Source organism: Ochotona curzoniae, unplaced genomic scaffold, assembly GCF_017591425.1.
Source record: "Ochotona curzoniae isolate NIBS_2020 unplaced genomic scaffold, NIBS_Ocur_1.0 scaffold_4505, whole genome shotgun sequence".
NCBI classification, from domain to species: domain Eukaryota; kingdom Metazoa; phylum Chordata; class Mammalia; order Lagomorpha; family Ochotonidae; genus Ochotona; species Ochotona curzoniae.
In genome coordinates this window covers 294,467-312,582 of record NW_024467118.1, presented here as the reverse complement: position 1 = coordinate 312,582, position 18,116 = coordinate 294,467, and the positions used below count along the sequence as shown (strand labels likewise).

The following is an 18,116-nucleotide window of genomic DNA, read 5'->3' as shown; positions in this document are numbered from 1 at the left end:
CCGTGCAGGTACACCACGCTGGCTTGCGTACACTCCCGGAAGCTGGCTGGCAGCACCCCTTCAGGTCTGTGTGGTGCGTGTCCTGAGTGTCTCGGTGGAAATGCAGCTGGATGATGGGATGCTGAGGGCACGGCTCCAGCTCAGGCTTCCACTGGTGGGCCCCGCAAAGGCATGGACAGTGGGCCCACAGCCCCAGGGACCCAGCATCCAGGTCCGGAGCCCTCTTGGCACGTGCGGCCCATGCGTCTGTCCTTGGTGTCAGCCACGGCCCCAAGCATAGCAGGCCTGTGGCTTCTGGGGAGCACAGCTCATGACAAAGCTAGGTGGTAAGTGGTAGCCAAGAGCTGGGCATGGGTCCAGCAAGGGGCAGAGGCCCAAGCCTGGGGCCCCTGCTCACTGTGGCTACTGCTCAAATTGCACCCACATGGGGAGCCGGGGCAAAGTGGATAGGAGCTCAGCAGAGCCCCTGAGATGCTGCCCTCTGCTGGGCGGGCAGCGAGGGTGCCAGGCGGGAGGCGGAGTAGAAAAGGTTTATTGAGTCAGAACAGTCACTGCTAGTCGTGTCATGCACAGGGAAGCGCTAGGTACAAAGCTCTACCGCGAGTTCTCCAAGCAGGAAATAAGGCGGCGGAGTCGCGGCGGCACGTGCTGGACAGCTGGCCCACGTGTCAGCCTGGCACAGCTGCTTCCTCGCAGGCTGCAGCCAGGACCTGCATCCTACCCCCGCGTGTGGGAGCCAAGAGGCACACAGGGTGGCAGCTCCTCTCGGCTGGGGTGGGGGCTTCACCGCGCTCAGGAGACCCTTGGGCCGGGGCCTTCTCCCTCCCCAGGCCGCAGCCGCCACTCACGGGTCTTTGGTCGTAAGAAACAAGCGCCGCGGGGGCTGGGGCCTACATGATGTACACCTTCTCGGCCTGTGAGAAGTGGAAGACCTCTTTGGTTCTCGGGCACACAACTTTGTCATCTTGGCGGATGGAAAGCAGGGACTGAAAAACAAGCCAGAGCACATGAGGGCAGTGGTGCAGACAACACCTGTACTGATCCCCACTGACCCGCCCCTGGGAGCCCCAGCCCAGCCCCCCGCGCTGACCCCGAGCCCCCAGCCCAGCCCCCCTCACGTTGTAGCCGTAGACATAGCCGTTGGGCAGCATCATGGGCGGGTTGTTCTCATTCATGACATCGCCTGAGATCTTGCACACCAGCCTCGAGTTGGCACAGTGGGCCATGGGCAGCGGCTGCGCCAGCTTGTTGAGAGAGCGGCTACACACCGGGCAGTCAGGGCTCTTGGAGCTGCCGTCCTCCTTGTAGCACTGCCTGTGTTCAGTCAAGGAAGCTCCGGGCAGCAGGGCCCCCAGTGCCACAGCAGTACCCCAGCCCCAGCTTGCAGGGGAAACGCCCCTTAGGGCCACGGCACCACAATGACCACCTCATCCAGGCCATGGCACAACACTGACCACCTCACCCAGGCCACGGCACCACACCGACCACCTCGCCCAGGCCACGGCACCACACCGACCACCTCACCCAGGCCACAGCACCACACTGACCACCTCACCTAGGCCACGGCACCACACTGACCACCTAACCCAGGTTCACAGCACCACACTGACCACTCACCTAGGCCACAGCACCACACTGACCACCTAACCCAGGTTCACAGCACCACACTGACCACCTCACCTAGGCCACGGCACTCCACTCTCCCCTCTAACACCCAGGGTCACAGTGCCATACTGGTCAGCTTACCCAAGCCACAGTACTACCTCAACTATTCACGGCAGCACAAGGGCTGCATCTCAGGCAGGACAAACTGTGCACTCAGGAAGTCACTGCCCCCTCGCGCCTTAGGGCAGGGGCAGAGCTGACTGTAGGGAGGGGCCTGGCACAGTGAGGCTTGCCCTGAGAGTGCAGGCCCTACAGGTGCTGCATTCTGCAGGGGAGGCTCAACCACCTACTGCCGTCCTGGGGCTTCATGACCTGTCCCCCTCAGGATTCAGAACAGGCCTGCTTGGGCCACAACACCAGCCAGTTCACATTAGGGCCAGTACTGAGAGCAGTCCAGGCAGGGCTAGGCTGCAGCACTACCACCATGAGCTGGGACTGGGGGCTGGCCGGCTCGGCCAAGTGAGCTGGGCCAAAGCATCCACCAGCACACGTAAGACCCATGCTGAGTGGGGCGATGTCTGGTAGGAGGGCAGTGAGGACTTCCTTGCTGGCCTCTATTCCTCCTGGTTAGCGTAAGAACTAGGACCAGGGGTAGTAGACCAGGCTAGGCAGGGCCACAACACCCATTAGCCTGCATGTGAGCTGGGTTAGGGGGAGAACCAGGCTGGGCTAAGCTACTGTATCCACTGATGCATGCTTGAGCCAGAGTAAGTGCAAGCTGCTCAGGTTTTGCCGCCAGCATCCAAGTGCTGGGACTAGGGGCAACTCCTGTCAAGCTAGACAGCGGAACCACCTGGAAAATGCAAGATCCGGGGCTGGGAGTGGGCCCTGTAGGAAAACTATGGGCATCCCTCTGGTAGGCTGCAGCTCCCACCAGTGAGCATGGGAACCAGGGCTGGGGTGGACCTGGCTGGACAGGTGGTAGCACCCAACAACATAAGCATGGGCTGGACCGTAGGGTCAGTTGGACTGAACTTTGCTGCAGCACCCACTGGTGTGTACAAAAACCAAGTGGGACAGACTGAACCAGTCTTTTGCACAAGCCATCACATGCAGGAACCAGGGGTGGGGTGGGCCTGGTGGGGGTTTTGGGGGCTGCTCTGACTGCAGTTCCCACTGGTATACATGAGGGCCAAGCGTGTGGTGGGCAGGGCTGGGCTGTGGCATCCATTTGCTTGTGTAAGAGATGGGACTGGGGTTGGGCCCAGTGCAGTAGCCTAGTGACCAAAGTCCTCGCCTTGCACATGCCAGGATCACATATGGGCACCGATTCGTGTCTAGGTTGCTCCATTTCCCATCCAGCTCCCCAATTGTGCCCTGGAAAAGCAGTTGAGGAGGGTCCAAAGCCTTGGGACCCTACACCTGTGTATGAGACCCAGAGGAAGCTCCTGGCTGCTGGCTTTGGATCAGCTCAGCTCCAGCCATTGCAGCCACTTGGGGAGTGAACCAGCAGGGGAGCGGGGAGATCTTTGTCTCTGCTCTCTCTATATATCTGCCTTCCCAATAAATAAACTTAAAAAAAAAAAAAAAAAAGGAAAAGAGAGATGCGGCTGGAGACAAAACTGATCCACAGCTGTAACCAAGCGTATCTGTAGGCTGATGTGGGTGATAGGCTGAGCCAGTCCCTAACGCCAACGACGGTGACAATCACAGGAGCTGTGCGCTGACCGTGGGGTACATGGGTCACAACTGGGCCTGCTCGGGTGCTGGAGCCTGTGCGGTGGACGGCACGCCCAGATGCACATTGGGACATGACAGCCAGTTCATCGAGGCCTGCAGAGGACGTCCAGGACCACGGAGGGCAGGACAAACTGCACAGCTCTTCTAGCCAAGTGTTAACAGCAAGTATCTGGGTGAGAATGGAGAAACTAAGGTGGCTGTGTCAGCCAATGACCTTGGAGCAATGAAATCAACAGTATTTCAGAACTACTGAAGCCACCTGAGTAGAATCCCCTCAAAGCATGCTCCACACTGGGGACCCTGGGAGACACTGGGTGGCTGTTGCCCATCCCTGGGGACTGACGCTGTTAGGATGCTGGGTGTGGTTTCTCCCTTTCTCTCCCCTCTTGTGCCGGATACAGGAAAAAAAATGTGGAAATAATGGTCTCATCCACTATCCCCAATGCCTTGGCTTCTCCCACCCTAATCAGTGGTCCACATGGGCATGCATCCCTCTCAACTATGGAAATATCATCAAAATAATATTTTCAAAAAATAGAATCACTGCTCCTTCCCTCCCCCTGCACCCCTCCCAGCCTCCTGTGGTGGCCACGCAGAGGATACGGGGTCTTGATGGCCGACAGGCCAGCCTGCAGCGTGAGGGTGAACACGGAACTGTTCCCCAATTGGTGCAGCCGGTAATTGTCGTACCGAAACTGCTGGGTCAGCATGCGCCACCGGGCCGGGTCCAGGAGGTCCTGGAAGATACAGGCAGAGGGGCTGGGTGGGAGGGCTGACCCCTGCCGCATTCAAGGTCAGCACAGCTTGGTGCCCAAGTCCTCTTCAGGGTCCTGGCACCAGGAACTGCACTTCCTCCTCCGCAGGGGGCCATGCCTAGAAGCTGACATAGTGACATAGTGAGCCCATGGTCCTCCCACCTCAGCCAGGTGTATGAGGCCACCAGGCCTGGGAGGAGCAGATCACTGGCCCTGGCCAGCAATGGCCCTCCCAGAAAAGGGCCAGAAGCCAATGAGAGCACAAAGGCCATCTAGAGCCAGGGGGCAGACCCAGTATAGCTGAGAACCTATGAAAAAGAGGGATGGAACAGTGGGCACGTGGACCAGAATGTTTCCAGAACCTTCTTCAGAAGACAGAGGGGGGCTCACCTTGTATGGGGAGATGTGCGTGTCGGGTGGGAAGGCCAGCATGCCCATGGCCTGGCGCACCTCGTCCAACTGGCTGCCCTCGGCCTGACTGAAGTGCTTCCTCGCGTGCCTGCACACAGACCGCATGTGGCCTTTGCTGGCAGGTCCTGGGTGGAGGTGCCTCACCTTGGGCCTCCAGGACCCTCAGTGACTACGGCCACTCACTCCCCAGTCCCCAGGGACAGATAAGCAGCCCAGCCCTTTGTAAATTTTCTCTTTTAAGATTTGTGCCAGGTTTGGCAAGGTACTCCCTGGATGGGTTGCCCTTGCCCACCCAGATACAGCCCCAGGGGTTGGGCACAGGAGGCTCCACTGCGCAGGCTATAGCCCGCTGCCCACAGCTGCAAACTCCTCAGAGCTGAAGGAACCTCAACAGAGCCGCCCTCAGGGAACCCCCAGATGCAAATGCAGACACACAGTAGCACAGCTGGGCTGGGGAGTGGGGCCTCACCAGCTGCAAGTGGAAGAGCCTGCCCAGCTCCCCTCTCCCAACTCATGCCCCATGCCTTGACTGCAGGCTGCAGGCTGCATGGATACCATGAGCCCCCATGGCCACAGGCCACTGCACACCAGCTCAGGCCAGCAATGTGTGAGAGCCAATAGCATGTCCCAAGGGAGAGGGGACCCATGGCCCAGGCATTTGGTAGAGGGGGTACCCCCCTGCAACCCACCTCACAGCATCCAGTCTCTTGTTCTGCCGGATGAGTTCGATGAACTCCTGGATCCGGAGGCTGAACTCCAGGCAGCTCTGGGGAGCCAGACAGCTCAATCAGTGGCGTCATGAAGGGGCAGCAGACACTGCTCGGACTCCCACAGGGTCCTGTCAGCCTGGCCTCCCCCACACCAGCCCCCAGGCTAGCCTCAGGCCCCAGGTGGGGGCTGCTGGGTGGACAGCCATCTCTTGAGCCAATTCTACACACATACCGCATGCCCCAAGATCCTCCGCTACTGCCTTCCTTAGGCACACTCAGCCAGAAGGCCTACAGCACACCTGCCGGCCCTGTCCCATTCGGCTGCTCGATCCTACTTCAGTCCCAAGGACGACCTGGAAACACCCCTCTCCCAACTCATGCCCCATGCCTTGGCTGCAGGCCGCAGGCTGGGGGCGGTGTCCACACCGTGCTCCTGCAGTGGGGCAGCTGTGTGCCAAGCGGCAGGTTTGGCACCAGCCAGCTCTCCAGTAGAGTCCACTGGCCTGATCAGGGCAGGCCTCAGGCAGAGTCACCTGGACCCCACTCCTGTACCCAGCCACCACTTCTTGCACTGTATTCGGGTGATTCGCTCACTCTCAGAGGAGCCAGGGGCCACTCGGCTCTGCTCTACTCTTTGGCTGCCCGAAGGGCAGAGGTCACTCGTACCTGCTGCCTCCTGCCTCCGACAGGCCTCACCAGGCGGGGTTCACAGACGGATGGCAGGGGCTGCGGAAGGCAAGCTAATGCCGGAGACAGCTCAGCTCTCGACTAGGAGTGAATTCTCAACTTCACTCCCAGGACGCAGCCCCTCAGGCGCACAAGGGCAACCTGCCCAGATAGCTGCAGGATCGCTGGCTGTGCCCTACTGCCAGCCTGCACATCCCTAATGCTGGCAGCTGCACCTTTTGGAGCTTTCATCTAAAATCGGGAGAAGCCACCCCCAACACTGCAGAGTCACCAACCCCCACAAAGTGCCATAGGTCACAGATTCCAAGGATCCTGCCAGCAGGCAATCTCCCCAGAGCTCCCACGCCAACAGGTAACTGTGGCCCGCCCACCCACCCCACAGCCGGCGCTGGCGCCCCCTCCTGCCAACAGCCGGCCCCAGCCCTCTGCCTTCCGCCACCCTGCTCACCTTCATTTTGCGGAGGCGGGACTTGTTGTCATGGCACCAAGCCAGGCAGGTGGCTGTCTCGCGCCGCTCTAGGGACTCTTCCACTTCTTTGGCCGTCAGGAACATCTCGATGTTCACCAGGTCCTGAGGGGAGGTGGCACTTGTGGGGCCATCCCTGGCTCACAGGTCCCCTACATACCAACCCTGCCTGCACCCTCTGTTCAGCATGGTTTCAGCGGGTGGTGGCACAAACACACAGCTCTTTCTGGGCCCCCCAGGGCCCTACCGGGGGTCCCGAGAAGCTCCTTTCCCAGGTGAATGGCTCTCCTGCTACAATGGTCTCAGGATGCTGGGGACAAAGGGTTCCCAGAAGCAGGAGTGAAGCCGGCTCACCGAGGCCTGACTGGCAGTTTCCGGAGCCCAGTTGCCCCTAGGTAAACCCCAGTAGGGCGGAAGACTGGGCAGAGAAACCCAACCAGTCCACATGCAAGCCCAGGCAGTCACAGGGCTTATGGGCTTGCGCACTGCCAGAGGTCCACGCTGTGGGGGATCCGTGTCCAGCTGCACCACCAGGAGCTACCAGGACACCCAAAGGACAGCTGCCAGGAACAGTGAGGGCCGCTATTTCCACCCGGGCCCTGCCACAGGTATGTGTGGGAGCTGGAGGGAGAGCGGGAAGATGCAGTCTCCAGCCTCTTTTGTCCCTGCCTGACACACAGTTCCCACAGCAACACAGGCCTGGGCGTGGAGGAGCCACTGCAGTGGTATGGAGACAGCCCACCCCACCAGCTGCAGCCAACGTCCCCTAAGAGGTCTCAGGGCCCTGACCAGCATCCGAAGTATGCCCCACCATTCCCAGCCTTGGCTCTGGGCTGCTCCTCCATACTGCCACCCCTTATCACCCATGTACCCCACAGAATCAGCAGCTTCAAGATCTGCCTGCTGTGGGCCTGGTGCCATGGCCCAGTGGCTAAATCTTCGCTGTGCACGTGCCAGGATCCCCTACAGGCGGCAGTTCGTGTTTCGGCTGTTCCACTTCCCATCCAGCTTCTGCCTGTGGCCTGGGAAAGCAGTCAAGGACAGCCCAAAACCTTGGGACCCTGTACCCACATGCAAGACCTTAAAGAAGTTCCTGACTTCTGGCTTCGGATCAGCTCAGCTCCAGCCATTGTGACTACCTGGGGAGTGAACCAGTGGACAGATCTTTCTCTCCGTCTCTCTGTAAATCTGCCTTTGCAATAAAAATTTAAAAAAAATCCACCTGCTTAGATATACTTGGGGTTCCACCTATGGCTGTTTTGGCCTTCTCCCCAGTGCACCCCAGATGTGACAGGCTCAAGTTGTATGTGCCACACCCCACAACCCATGGTGGACTCCAGGCTGCGGAGCAGGGGGTCACCTCCATTCCCATCCTCACTGGATCCCGGAATCTGCACCTTGATCTCTCGGCTGCTTCCCACTTCTGTCCTAAAACCTTGCTCTCAACCAAGAGGCAGCTCCTGTCTGTCCTACCCAGCCTTGCGGGCCGCATCTTTCTGGATCTTTCGTGCTCTTTCTCCGATGCCCATGGGAGCAAGGGGCAGCAGACACAGCCATTCTGGAGACTTCCCTGATCCCAACTTTAGTGCTGCCTGGGCTTCATCTGCTGCACTGCGAGAGCCCACTCTTCCAGTGTGAATCAGGGGTTCCACGTGGGGATTCTGGGTGCCCCCTTCACAGTATGTTCACCAACATCCAAGCTCTCTGCTCCCCAGGCCCCAGGGACGCACGCATGCACACAGAGGCACCTGTCCCATGTCCCCCAACCTGCCTGTCCCAACTGCCCACCCAGCAGTCAGCCGCACAGGCATGGGGCGGACGTGGCCAGTCCTGTGGGAAGTTCCCGGGCCCACCTCAATGCCACTCTGGCGGGCCAGCTTCACAGCCGTGCTATAGTAGCCACAGCGCAGCAGGTGCTCCACCATCATGCGGTCCATGCGCTTCCGCTTCCACACGCCAGCCGCCGCAGGCTGCTCGCTGCTGTGCTCCTTGAGGTGCTCAATCCTGCGCTTGCACAACTTGGCGCTCTCGTCCTCTGCCTGGATGGACTCCACTGCCTGCCACGGCAAGCACAGTCAGCACACTCACCTCAGGACAGCTGCTCACCTCAGGACAGCCCTTCACCTCAGGATGGCCACTCACCTCAGCATGGCTCCTCACCTCAGGACAGCCCCTCACCTCAACATGGCCGCTTACCTCAGGATGGCCCCTCACCTCAGGATAGTCACCTCAGCATGGTCACTCACCTCAGCACAACTGCTCACCTAAGGACAACCCTCACAAACATAGCTGGAAGGAGTGATGGGCAGATGCTGGGCACAGGTAAGGCAGGTGGTGGGCATCCTTTCTGCTGTACTGAGCAGCAGCTAGGTGGTCAATGCAGTCTCTAAGGCATTGTGGACCCTAAGTTCTTCTCCTGAACCACTTTCTCTGATGTTTACAGTCTATACTCCTCACCCCATCAACTTCCTGTGCTATCTACAGTCTATACTCCTCACTTCCTGTCAGGTCTACAGTCTATGCTCCTCACTCCACCTACTTCCTGTGGGGTTTACAGTCTACACTCCTCACTCCACCTACTTCCTGTGGGGTTTACAGTCTACACTCCTCACTTCCTGTGGGGTCTACAGTCCACACTCCTTACTCCACCTACTTCCTGTGATGTTCATAGTCTACACTCCTCACTTCCTGTAGGGTCTACAGTCTACACTCCTCACTCCACCTACTTCCTGTGGGGTTTACAGTCTACACTCCTCACTTCCTGTAGGGTCTACAGTCTACACTCCTCACTCCACCTACTTTCTGTGGGGTTTACAGTCTACACTCCTCACTCCACCTACTTCCTGTGGGGTTTACAGTCTACACTCCTCACTTCCTGTAGGGTCTACAGTCTACACTCCTCACTCCACCTACTTCCTGTGGGGTTTACAGTTTACACTCCTCACTCCACCTACTTCCTGTGATGTTCATAGTCTACACTCCTCACTTCCTGTGGGGTCTACAGTCTACACTCCTCACTCCACCTACTTCCTGTGGGGTTTACAGTCTACACTCCTCACTTCCTGTACGGTCTACAGTCTACACTTCTCACTCCACCTACTTCCTGTGGGGTTTACAGTCTACACTCCTCACTCCACCTACTTCCTGTGGGGTTTACAGTCTACATTCCTCACTTCCTGTGGGGTCTACAGTTCACATTCCTCTTTCCAACCACTGTGTGTAAGCACTTCCTGTGAAGTCCCAGCAGTAAACAGCTCCTAGCCCCAACTCTAATCAGGTCAGCTTCCCGCCCTAGCCACCCTATACCCCTGGTCTGAGGACTCAGTTCAACATGTATCACAGTGCTGACAGCACAGCTGCCTCGACCAGTGGTCACAGTGACCAGCAGTGACAGCTTGCTGCTCCAGCTCAGGACTTCAGACCAGCCCTACCTCGCCCCCACAAAGAGGCCTCCACCCCTGTAACCAGGTGGCTATGCCAGCCAGGAGCAGCACTAACCTTCCTCTTGAGCACACTGAGCTTCTCTACCACGCCATCCAGGAGGCTGACCACCGAGTCCACGGCGGGGCAGCTGCTCAAGGTCTTCTCCAGCTCAGCCACCACCATGGTGACGTGGCTGGTCTCCCGGTCAATGTTCTTCTGAGCAGCCCGAAAGCGTTTGTTCAGTGTCTCGTAGGGAACCTAGACAAGGACACGGTGGTGAGCATGTGAATGCCACCTGCCTGCCCATAACATAAGCAAGCAGTTCTGAATGTGATGCATTCTCTCAGGACAGGTCCACCCTGTAACCTGACCAGGACCCATAGCCAGCATGACACAAATCTGTAGACACAGCACAGCCCCGCTTTCCAAAGAGCCCACTGTGTGTGTCTGTCAGCTACCCAGGACATGGCGGGCTTCGCTGGTCACACCCAGCCACACAGGAAGTTGGCAAGTGTCTGGAACACTCACTGTGGGGCACAATGAGGCTGTGGGTTCTCAGGAAAACATCCCCCCAAGAGCATTTCCTTTTACCTGTCCCACAGAATAAATCAGAATCTACAGTTACCATTTCTGACCTTCTGGGGATTGTACCTTACACTCCCCCTACCTCACCCCTTCCTACCGGCTCCTTGGACCCTGGGCATGACCGGGCACTCCACCCCAGGCCCCCCAGGGAGATTGCAATGTGAGCACCATGCAATGCCGAGTGGCCATCACTCCCACTGCGGTCACAGGGACACAGCCCCTCCTGCCACACTAAGCAAAGAGGAAGACTCCAGCAGCACACAGCACCACCTGTGCAGCATGTGCTCAGCAGAAAAAGGCAGGGGTGCTGGGCAACCGGGACCTGGGGCAAAGGCAGGAGTGGGAGCACAGGGAACACTCCCCCAGGGACCAAAGCACGAACTGGAGCCCAGCCAGTATCAGACCCCGGCTGTCTCTCCCAGGTGGCTGATGCAGACAACCTCATCACCACAGGCTTGACAGGACAATCAACACCTGTGTGTTGACCAGCAGGCCTGGTGATGCTGAACCAAGTAGGAGGTTACCTGAGCACAGCACACCCTGAGGAATGGTGGCAGAGTGGGACAGGGGGGGCTGCGAAGCAGTGCACCAGGTGGGCAGCTCCAGGGTGGGCCTAGTGGGAGCCATGTGATTTCAGGACAGCCTACAAGACCCCTCCCCGCCAATCCTGCTTTCAAAGACGTACCTTGGGAGGAGCTGGAACCCACAGAACCTACTGCAGTGCCCCACACAACCAGGCCATTCGCAAACACCCAGGATGGAGCACCACAGCCAAGATCCAAGCCTGAGATCCTGAGGGCGAGGCCTGACCCCATGCTCCCTGTACACATGAGCCCAGTGAGTGTGCCCCTGTGCTCCCTCACACACCTAACTCCCTTACAAAAAGCAGCACTGACTATCCCATGACCAGCAGTCCCATCCTGGGGCACTCCCAGGAACCTGCACATCTGTGATTGCTATGGCACCCTTCTCCACAGCCCAATGCCCATCCCTGAGCGATGAACACTGGGACAGCCTTGAGAGCACACAACTCTGACAGCACACAATTCTACTTCTCGGAGCAGTCGCTAACACAAACTCCCCAGAGACAAGTGGAATCAAGGGATGGGAAGGGAGGGGAGGGGAGCAGGTATGCAGCACATACCCTGCATGTGGTGAGCACCACTGGCAAGCACCAGGACTGGGTATAAGTCATATCAAGTTGGACCATAGTAGCCCCATGGCAAGCACAAGATACAGGGCTGGGAGCGAGCCTAGCAGGGTAACTGTGGGCACTCCTCTGCTGGTGAGCATGAGAGCCAGGGCTGCGAACAAACCAGACTAATCAAGACATCTCAGCTCCAACAGTCAGTGAACATCACCCAATCACAGACCCATATCAGAAGGGAGGTACAAGCCTCTCACATGGAGACAGCATAGACAGTGGGAGTCAACACCCTCCAAGTGCTCATCAATCCTGAAACGTCCACTCTGAGACAACTGAGCAAAAGGCAGCACACGACTGAAGCCTGGAGAGATGTCTGAACGCACACAGCTGGCAAGGAGTTCAGCTCAGAGCACGCAAGAACGCACAGCTGCACACGCTGACGCAGCAAGGAGAGATCTTTACAAACAGCATAGGGCGGCATCGGCCTCCATGCACAGAAGTGTCCATGTGGCCTAGCAGGTGGCTTACCCCGGAATGATGGGCACACATCTGTGACCTTCTCCACTGGGGCAGCACTGAGAAGTCAAATACAAGAGGAAATGAAAAGGAACAAGGAAACCTCATCAGCCCACAAAGGGGAAGAGATGGACAAGCAAAGATAACAGCACAGGAAATAGGAAACAAAAACGAGACACGGCAGGCAGACAAGCCCCCACTGCTGCTCAATGCCACCAGACGGACACCTGACACAGTTCAAGGCGAGCCAGCACAACCCTGGCCCATCAGGGCGGCATCGGCCTCCATGCACAGAAGTGTCCATGTGGCCTAGCAGGTGGCTTACCCCGGAACGATGGGGCACACATCCGTGATTGAGTCAACTGGACACACAGAAGCTGCTGCAGATATTTCAGTGGGCCAAGACACCTGAAATACTTCCATCTGAACAAGCAAAAGCAACGATTATCAGGTGTCCTACATACCCATTTTTCTTGTGTTAGCATAGGCCAGCCACAGCCCAGCTTGGGGGCAGCTGTCAGAACAGGGCCTTCCCTTGGACCCACTTCTCTGGAGGGCAGTCCTAGAGGCCACCCGTGTGCAGAGCTGATCTGTCCAGCACCGGGTCATGTCCCACCAGCCACCAGACTGACCATCAGCTGTCTGCTCGGCTGTCCTGGTCACACACCAGTACTGCCTTTCCAGGGCTGGGTCTGGGCGCAGCAGCAAGTATCTCAATTTGAGGCCCAGCTCTGTTTCCAGCTCCAGCTCCTTCCCCAGGTGTGCCCTGGGAAGCAGTGGTAGTAACTTCCTCCCACCCACAGCGAAGAGCAGGTTGGAGTCCCTGGCACCTGGCCTGCCCACTCAGTGCAGGCTGTTGCAAGCAACTGCAGAAGATGGAAGATCTCTCTCTCCTGGTCAACTTTTAAAAGGCAGATTATCTGAAAGGCTGACTAACAGACAAGATGGGAGGAAGAGATAAAGGTCAAAGCTGTAACAGGAGCTCCATCGGACTCCCCGAGGCCGAGGCACCCACACACCGTGTCACCACCTGCTGCCTTCCTGGGAGCAGCAGCCAGTGCTGGGGACACGGGACATGGGTAGCAAGAGGACATGCACTACAATAAATAAAACTAATTAATTAATTAATTTTTTTTAAAAAAGAGGACACACGATGAGGCTGGTGTCTGGCCCTGGTCTTCTCTCTGTGGCATGTTGTTAAAATCTCTTCACAAGGCCCAGCACTGTAGCTCAGCAACTAAAGTCCTCGCCTTGCATGCACTGGTTCTAATCCTGGCAGCCCCACTTCCCATCCAGCCCCCTGCCTGTGGCCTGGGAAAGCAGTTGAGGACAGCCCAGAGCCTTGGGACTCTGCACCCGTGTGGGACACCTGGAGGAGGTTCCTGGCACCTGGCTTCAGATCAGCGCAACTCCAGCTGTTGCAGCCCCTCGGGAAGTAAATCATCAGACAGAAGATCTTTCTTTCTGTCTCTCCTCTTCTATCTGACTTTCTAATAAAAATAAAACAAATCTTAAAAAAAAAAAAAAAAAAACAGCTATAATGATGGTTCTCTTTTCCCTGGTTGTCAAAAATGGTCTTCATCTGATCCATTCCATGTCTGCTTGGCCCCACAGTGTTTCTCGGCTGACAGTAAATCCTGCATCCAAGGCCAGAGAGGGGTGGGGGCACCCCCATCGTGCCTTGGGCTGCAGGCACACCCTTGCTCTCAGACCAGCTGTCCTGCAGGGAGGCACTCTCTCTCACACTCCCACAGCACACGCCCAACTGGCATGTGGCAGTGGCTGCACAAGCCTCAGGTGCAGCTCAGGTCTCCTGTCTGAAGGACATGTTCCTGGTCACTGCAATGACAGCTGGGGTGGGACAGACCTTCTTGTGCTGGGGCCACCTCAACGCAATGAGGGGTGCACATAGGGAGGACTGGGCCCACTGCCCACACAGACCAGCAGGGTCACATCCTCCCTGCAGCTTAACTGCAAGAGCAGCTTGGGGGCAGCACACAGGCACCAGGGACCCTGCTACCCCAGCAGGCTGCCCAGGCTACTGACCTCTGACCCTGGCTCTCCCGCCTCACTCTCAGCCACAGCATTCTGGGAAACTGGTGGGGCTGCACAGCCCGCTCAGTGCCCCTGAAGGCAGGCATGCCTCGCTAACTTGGCAGGAAGAAGCTTTCCTCCTGCTGCTGACACGTGGCAGAAACATCGAAGAATGAGCACTGCGGCACACAGCTAGTCCCACTGCTCTGGGCGTGCTGACCACCCTGTGGGCACCGTGCAGTCCCAGCTTCATCCACTCAGCTCTCTGCTTGTAGCATGGGAAAGCAGAGGATGGCCCAAGTACCCCGGGCCCCTGCACCCACATGGGAGACTTGGAAGAGCTCCTGGCTTCAGATCGATTCAGCTATGGCTATTGTGGCCATTTGGGGAATTAACCAGTGAATGGAAGATCTCTCCTCTCTTTCTCTTTCCCAGGTAAAATAAATACATCTAAAAAGAGAGAGAGAAAGGAAGAAATACTTGAAAACAAGATAGCCCCTAAAACAGGCATTCACACCCTTCCTCCTCTTGGTGACCAGGTTCCCACTGACTGCTTGCAAGCCACGGAAGACAAATGGTCAGGACACACAGGACAGTACCAGCCACAAAACAGGGACAGGTCGGCCTCCCAAAGGCAGCAGGACCACGGGGGCCCCTGCAGACAAGCACAGGCTGGGCTGCAGGCCAACGGGAAGAGGGTACGCAGCACTGACTAGACTCACAGGCTGCAGCACAAAGCCAGGGACCAAGAGTGGGAGGCAAGTCCTGCCAAGACAGGGCTGACACAGCAAACGTGGGCACACACTGGCACCAAGGTTCTGTACCAGGGTAGGGCCTGGTCACCACCTTCCCCAAACCGAAGGCAGGAAATGTAAACTACTCAGAGGCTAACAAGAACATGCCCACAGCCCAGCACAGGTTCTGCCCACACGTGTCACAGCTTGCCATCATGGGACACGCCCACAGCCCAGCACAGGTTCTGCCCATGCATATCACAGCCAACATCATGGGACACACCCACAGCCCAGCACAGGTTCTGCCCACGCATTTCACAGCCAACATCATGGGACACACCCACAGCCCAGCACAGGTTCTGCCCACGCGTGTCACAGCTACCATCATGGGACACGCCCACAGCCCAGCACAGGTTCTGTTCACGTGTGTCCCTGCCTGCTGTTACCTGCGTGACAAGGAAGGTACCGCCAACTGGGGCAGGAAGCAGGGCAGAGGACGTGACACCCCCTGCACAGTGCAGGCCACAGGTGGCCCAGAAAGCTGTCCGACACTGGTCCACTTCCAATCTCAACAGGAGGAAAAGCAGAACCCTTTCAGGCAGCTGGGCAGCATGGTAACTTGTAAGCACGGTGGCCTAGTGGCTGAAGTCCTCACCTTGAATACAACAGGATCCCATATGGGCACCATTTCTAATCCTGGCAGCCCCGTTTCCCATCCAGCTCCCTGCTCGTGGCCTGGGAAAGCAGTGGAGGATGGCTCAAAGCCTTGGGACTCTGCACCTGTGTGGGAGACCCAGAGGAACTCCTAGCTTCAGATCAGCTCAGCTCTGGCCATTGCGGTCACCTGGGAGTGAATCAGCAGGACAGGATCTTCCTCTGTTTCTCCTCCTCTTCATATATATTTGGCTTTGCAATAAAAACAGATAAATCTTATAAAAAAAAAAAAAGTTTCACAAGACACAAAAAGGGCCTCCAACTTCTCTGCAAACAGGCCCTCAAGGGACAGCACCTGTGGAGCCAGGCCCCCTCTGCCCGCACCACTATTGGCCATGCAAGTACCCAACCTTAAGCCACAGACGTACCAGTCCACAGCCTACCTGCCGTCACCTCCACAAGGCCACAAACATACCAGTCCACGGCCTACCTGCCGTCACCTCCACGAGGCCACAGACGTACAGTCCACGGCCTACCTGCTGTCACCTCCACGAGGCCACAGACATACCAGTCCAAAGCCAACCTGCTGTCGCCTCCACAAGGTCACACAGAACCCACAGGCTACCTGCAACCTGACCCACAACCAGGGACAGCCAATTGCTGACTTGGTGTGCCCACGTGAGCTGTCCCCCAACAAGTTCCAAGGACAGGAAAACACGCTCCTTAAGCCAATACCCAGCTCAGAAGTGCTCCTGGAGTGAATGCCTATAGATACCTGGGGATGTACTACGCATGTGGAGGCCAGAGGGCAGGACACAGCTCAACACACAGTGCCCACTAGGAGAGCACAGGTGGACAACAGCCACCAGGAGGCCACAGGTGGACAACGCCCATTGTGACGCCCACCAGGAGCCTGCAGGTGGACGACACCCACTGTAATGCCCAGGCCACATGTGGACCATGCCCACTGTGACGCCCACCGGGAGCCCACAGGGGGACGACGCCCACTGTGACGCTCACCGGGAGCCCACAGGTAGACAACGCCCACTGTGACGTCCACTAGGAGCAACAGATGGACGATGCCCACCATGACGCCTACCAGGAGGCCACAGGTGGATGACACCCATTGCAATGCCCAGGCCACAAGTGGACGACACCCACTGTGATGCCCACCAGGAGCCCACAGGTGGACGACGCCCACCGTGACGTCTACTAGGAGGCCACAGGTGGACGACCCTCACTGAAAGCCCCCCTCACTGTCTCAGGGTCCCCCTTTCCCGAGGTTGGTCCCTCGACCCTCACTCAGGCCATAAGCCCTAACAAACACACCTAATTGCAGGACCTCTGGCGACAGAAAAGGACCATTCCTGCATCCCAGGGAAGGACAGAAGCCAAACTGGGGAACTGCTCAGGAGGCCCCGGGCATAACTCCCACACAGGTGGAGGCCCCAACTCAGCAGGGACACTGGCCCCCTCACACCCGGCTGACTTGCTCACGGTGTCATCCTGCCCTGACCACCTGCGGTGCACTAGGCAGCCCGCAGCAGCCCCGAGCCCTGCACCCCTCCGCCCGCCCGCAGCAGCCCGGGCCCTGCACCCCTCCGCCCGCCCGCCCGCAGCAGCCCAGGCCCTGCACCCCTCCGCCCGCCCGCAGCAGCCCCGGGCCCTGCACCCCTCCGCCCGCCCGCAGGAGCCCGGGCCCTGCACCCCTCCGCCCGCCCGCAGGAGCCCGGGCCCTGCACCCCTCCGCCCGCCCGCAGCAGCCCGGGCCCTGCACCCCTCCGCCCGCCCGCAGGAGCCCGGGCCCTGCACCCCTCCGCCCGCCCGCAGCAGCCCCGGGCCCTGCACCCCTCCACCCCTCCACCCCTGCCAGGGCCCAGCTCCACCCGGGGACGCGCCGCGGCCCAGTGACCAGGCAAGGTCACTCTGCCGGTCCCGGGCGGTCAGGGCCGTCTTTCAGGTTGGGCGACGCCGGCGACCAGGCCTGCCCGCACGGGGTCCCGCTCGGCGCCGGGGCCGGCCGTCGGCCTCCATTCCGCCTCATGTCGCGGCCGCCCGGGCCACACCCGCACAGCGAGCGCGGACGCGGCGGACCCACCTGTCGGCCCTTGCGCCCCCAGACCCCGGCCGGCCTCGGGCGCCGTCCCCGCCAGCGCGGCGCTCCGAAGGGCCTGGCCTGTGCCCCGCTCCTCCCACCTCGGCCGCGCCGCCGCCCACCTTGAGCGTCGGGTACTCCTGCACCTTGAGGGTCAGGGACAGCTGCGCCGCCGACTCCTGTACCGCCATCTTGGAGGGGCCAAAACAGAAGCGGGCGGGGGACGCCGACGCGCGGCACGCCGGGTAAGGACGCCCGCTGCGCACGGACGGGGCGGAAGAGGGTGGGCCAATCCCCGCCGGCCGGCTCCTCGCTCAGCCAATCAGCGGCGGCCCGGGCCGGGCGCGGCCCCCGTGACTTCCCGGCGGCCTCGGGCCGGCCCAACGGCAACCCGGGCCGGTTCTGTCCGTCCGGTTCCGCGGAGCCCTAAGGGGAGCCCGGGCCGTGCGGGCTGTCGTGGTCCCTCCCATGAGACGCTCGGAGTGGCCCCAGGCCCGGACGGGGGACCGGGAGCCCCGCGGAAGAGTGGGGGCAGCCTGGCAGGGAGCCCCTGG

General features: G+C 59.1%; 1 protein-coding gene and 1 long non-coding RNA gene across 6 annotated transcripts; both read right to left on the bottom strand.

The window, feature by feature from the left end:
* Nucleotides 1-517: 517 nt before the first annotated feature.
* MAEA (macrophage erythroblast attacher, E3 ubiquitin ligase) lies at nucleotides 518-17,824 on the bottom strand. Of its 5 annotated transcripts, none has more exons than XM_040965966.1 (9): nucleotides 17,685-17,824; nucleotides 9,873-10,055; nucleotides 8,228-8,431; nucleotides 6,357-6,479; nucleotides 5,201-5,277; nucleotides 4,491-4,599; nucleotides 3,949-4,082; nucleotides 1,119-1,314; nucleotides 518-986 (listed from the first exon to the last, which is right to left on the bottom strand). In XM_040965966.1, the coding sequence occupies exons 1-9, from the start codon at nucleotides 17,751-17,753 to the stop codon at nucleotides 891-893; spliced, it is 1,191 nt and encodes a 396-aa protein (XP_040821900.1). In that variant the 5' UTR covers nucleotides 17,754-17,824; the 3' UTR covers nucleotides 518-890. The 5 variants fall into 5 exon arrangements, with proteins under 5 accessions (XP_040821900.1, XP_040821902.1, XP_040821901.1 ...); XM_040965968.1 differs by lacking the exon at nucleotides 17,685-17,824 and adding an exon at nucleotides 12,371-12,727; XM_040965967.1 differs by lacking the exon at nucleotides 6,357-6,479 and having other exon boundaries at nucleotides 17,685-17,774.
* Nucleotides 8,595-9,381, bottom strand: LOC121146509. Its single transcript, XR_005882224.1, has 2 exons — nucleotides 9,325-9,381; nucleotides 8,595-9,283 (listed from the first exon to the last, which is right to left on the bottom strand). It is a non-coding gene; the product is annotated as an uncharacterized LOC121146509 (long non-coding RNA).
* Nucleotides 17,825-18,116: the final 292 nt, after the last annotated feature.

Bases quoted from the DNA above. Each gene is read 5' to 3' on its own strand.
- MAEA (XM_040965966.1), bottom strand. From the start codon at position 17,753: ATGGCGGTACAGGAGTCGGCGGCGCAGCTGTCCCTGACCCTCAAGGTG. The intron at 4,600-5,200 runs GTGGGTTGCAGG...GTCTGTGTGCAG, and splicing joins AAGAGACTGGATGCTGTGAG to GCACGCGAGGAAGCACTTCA. The intron at 1,315-3,948 runs GTATCCTCTGCG...GACTGAACACAG, and splicing joins CTGTCGGCCATCAAGACCCC to GCAGTGCTACAAGGAGGACG.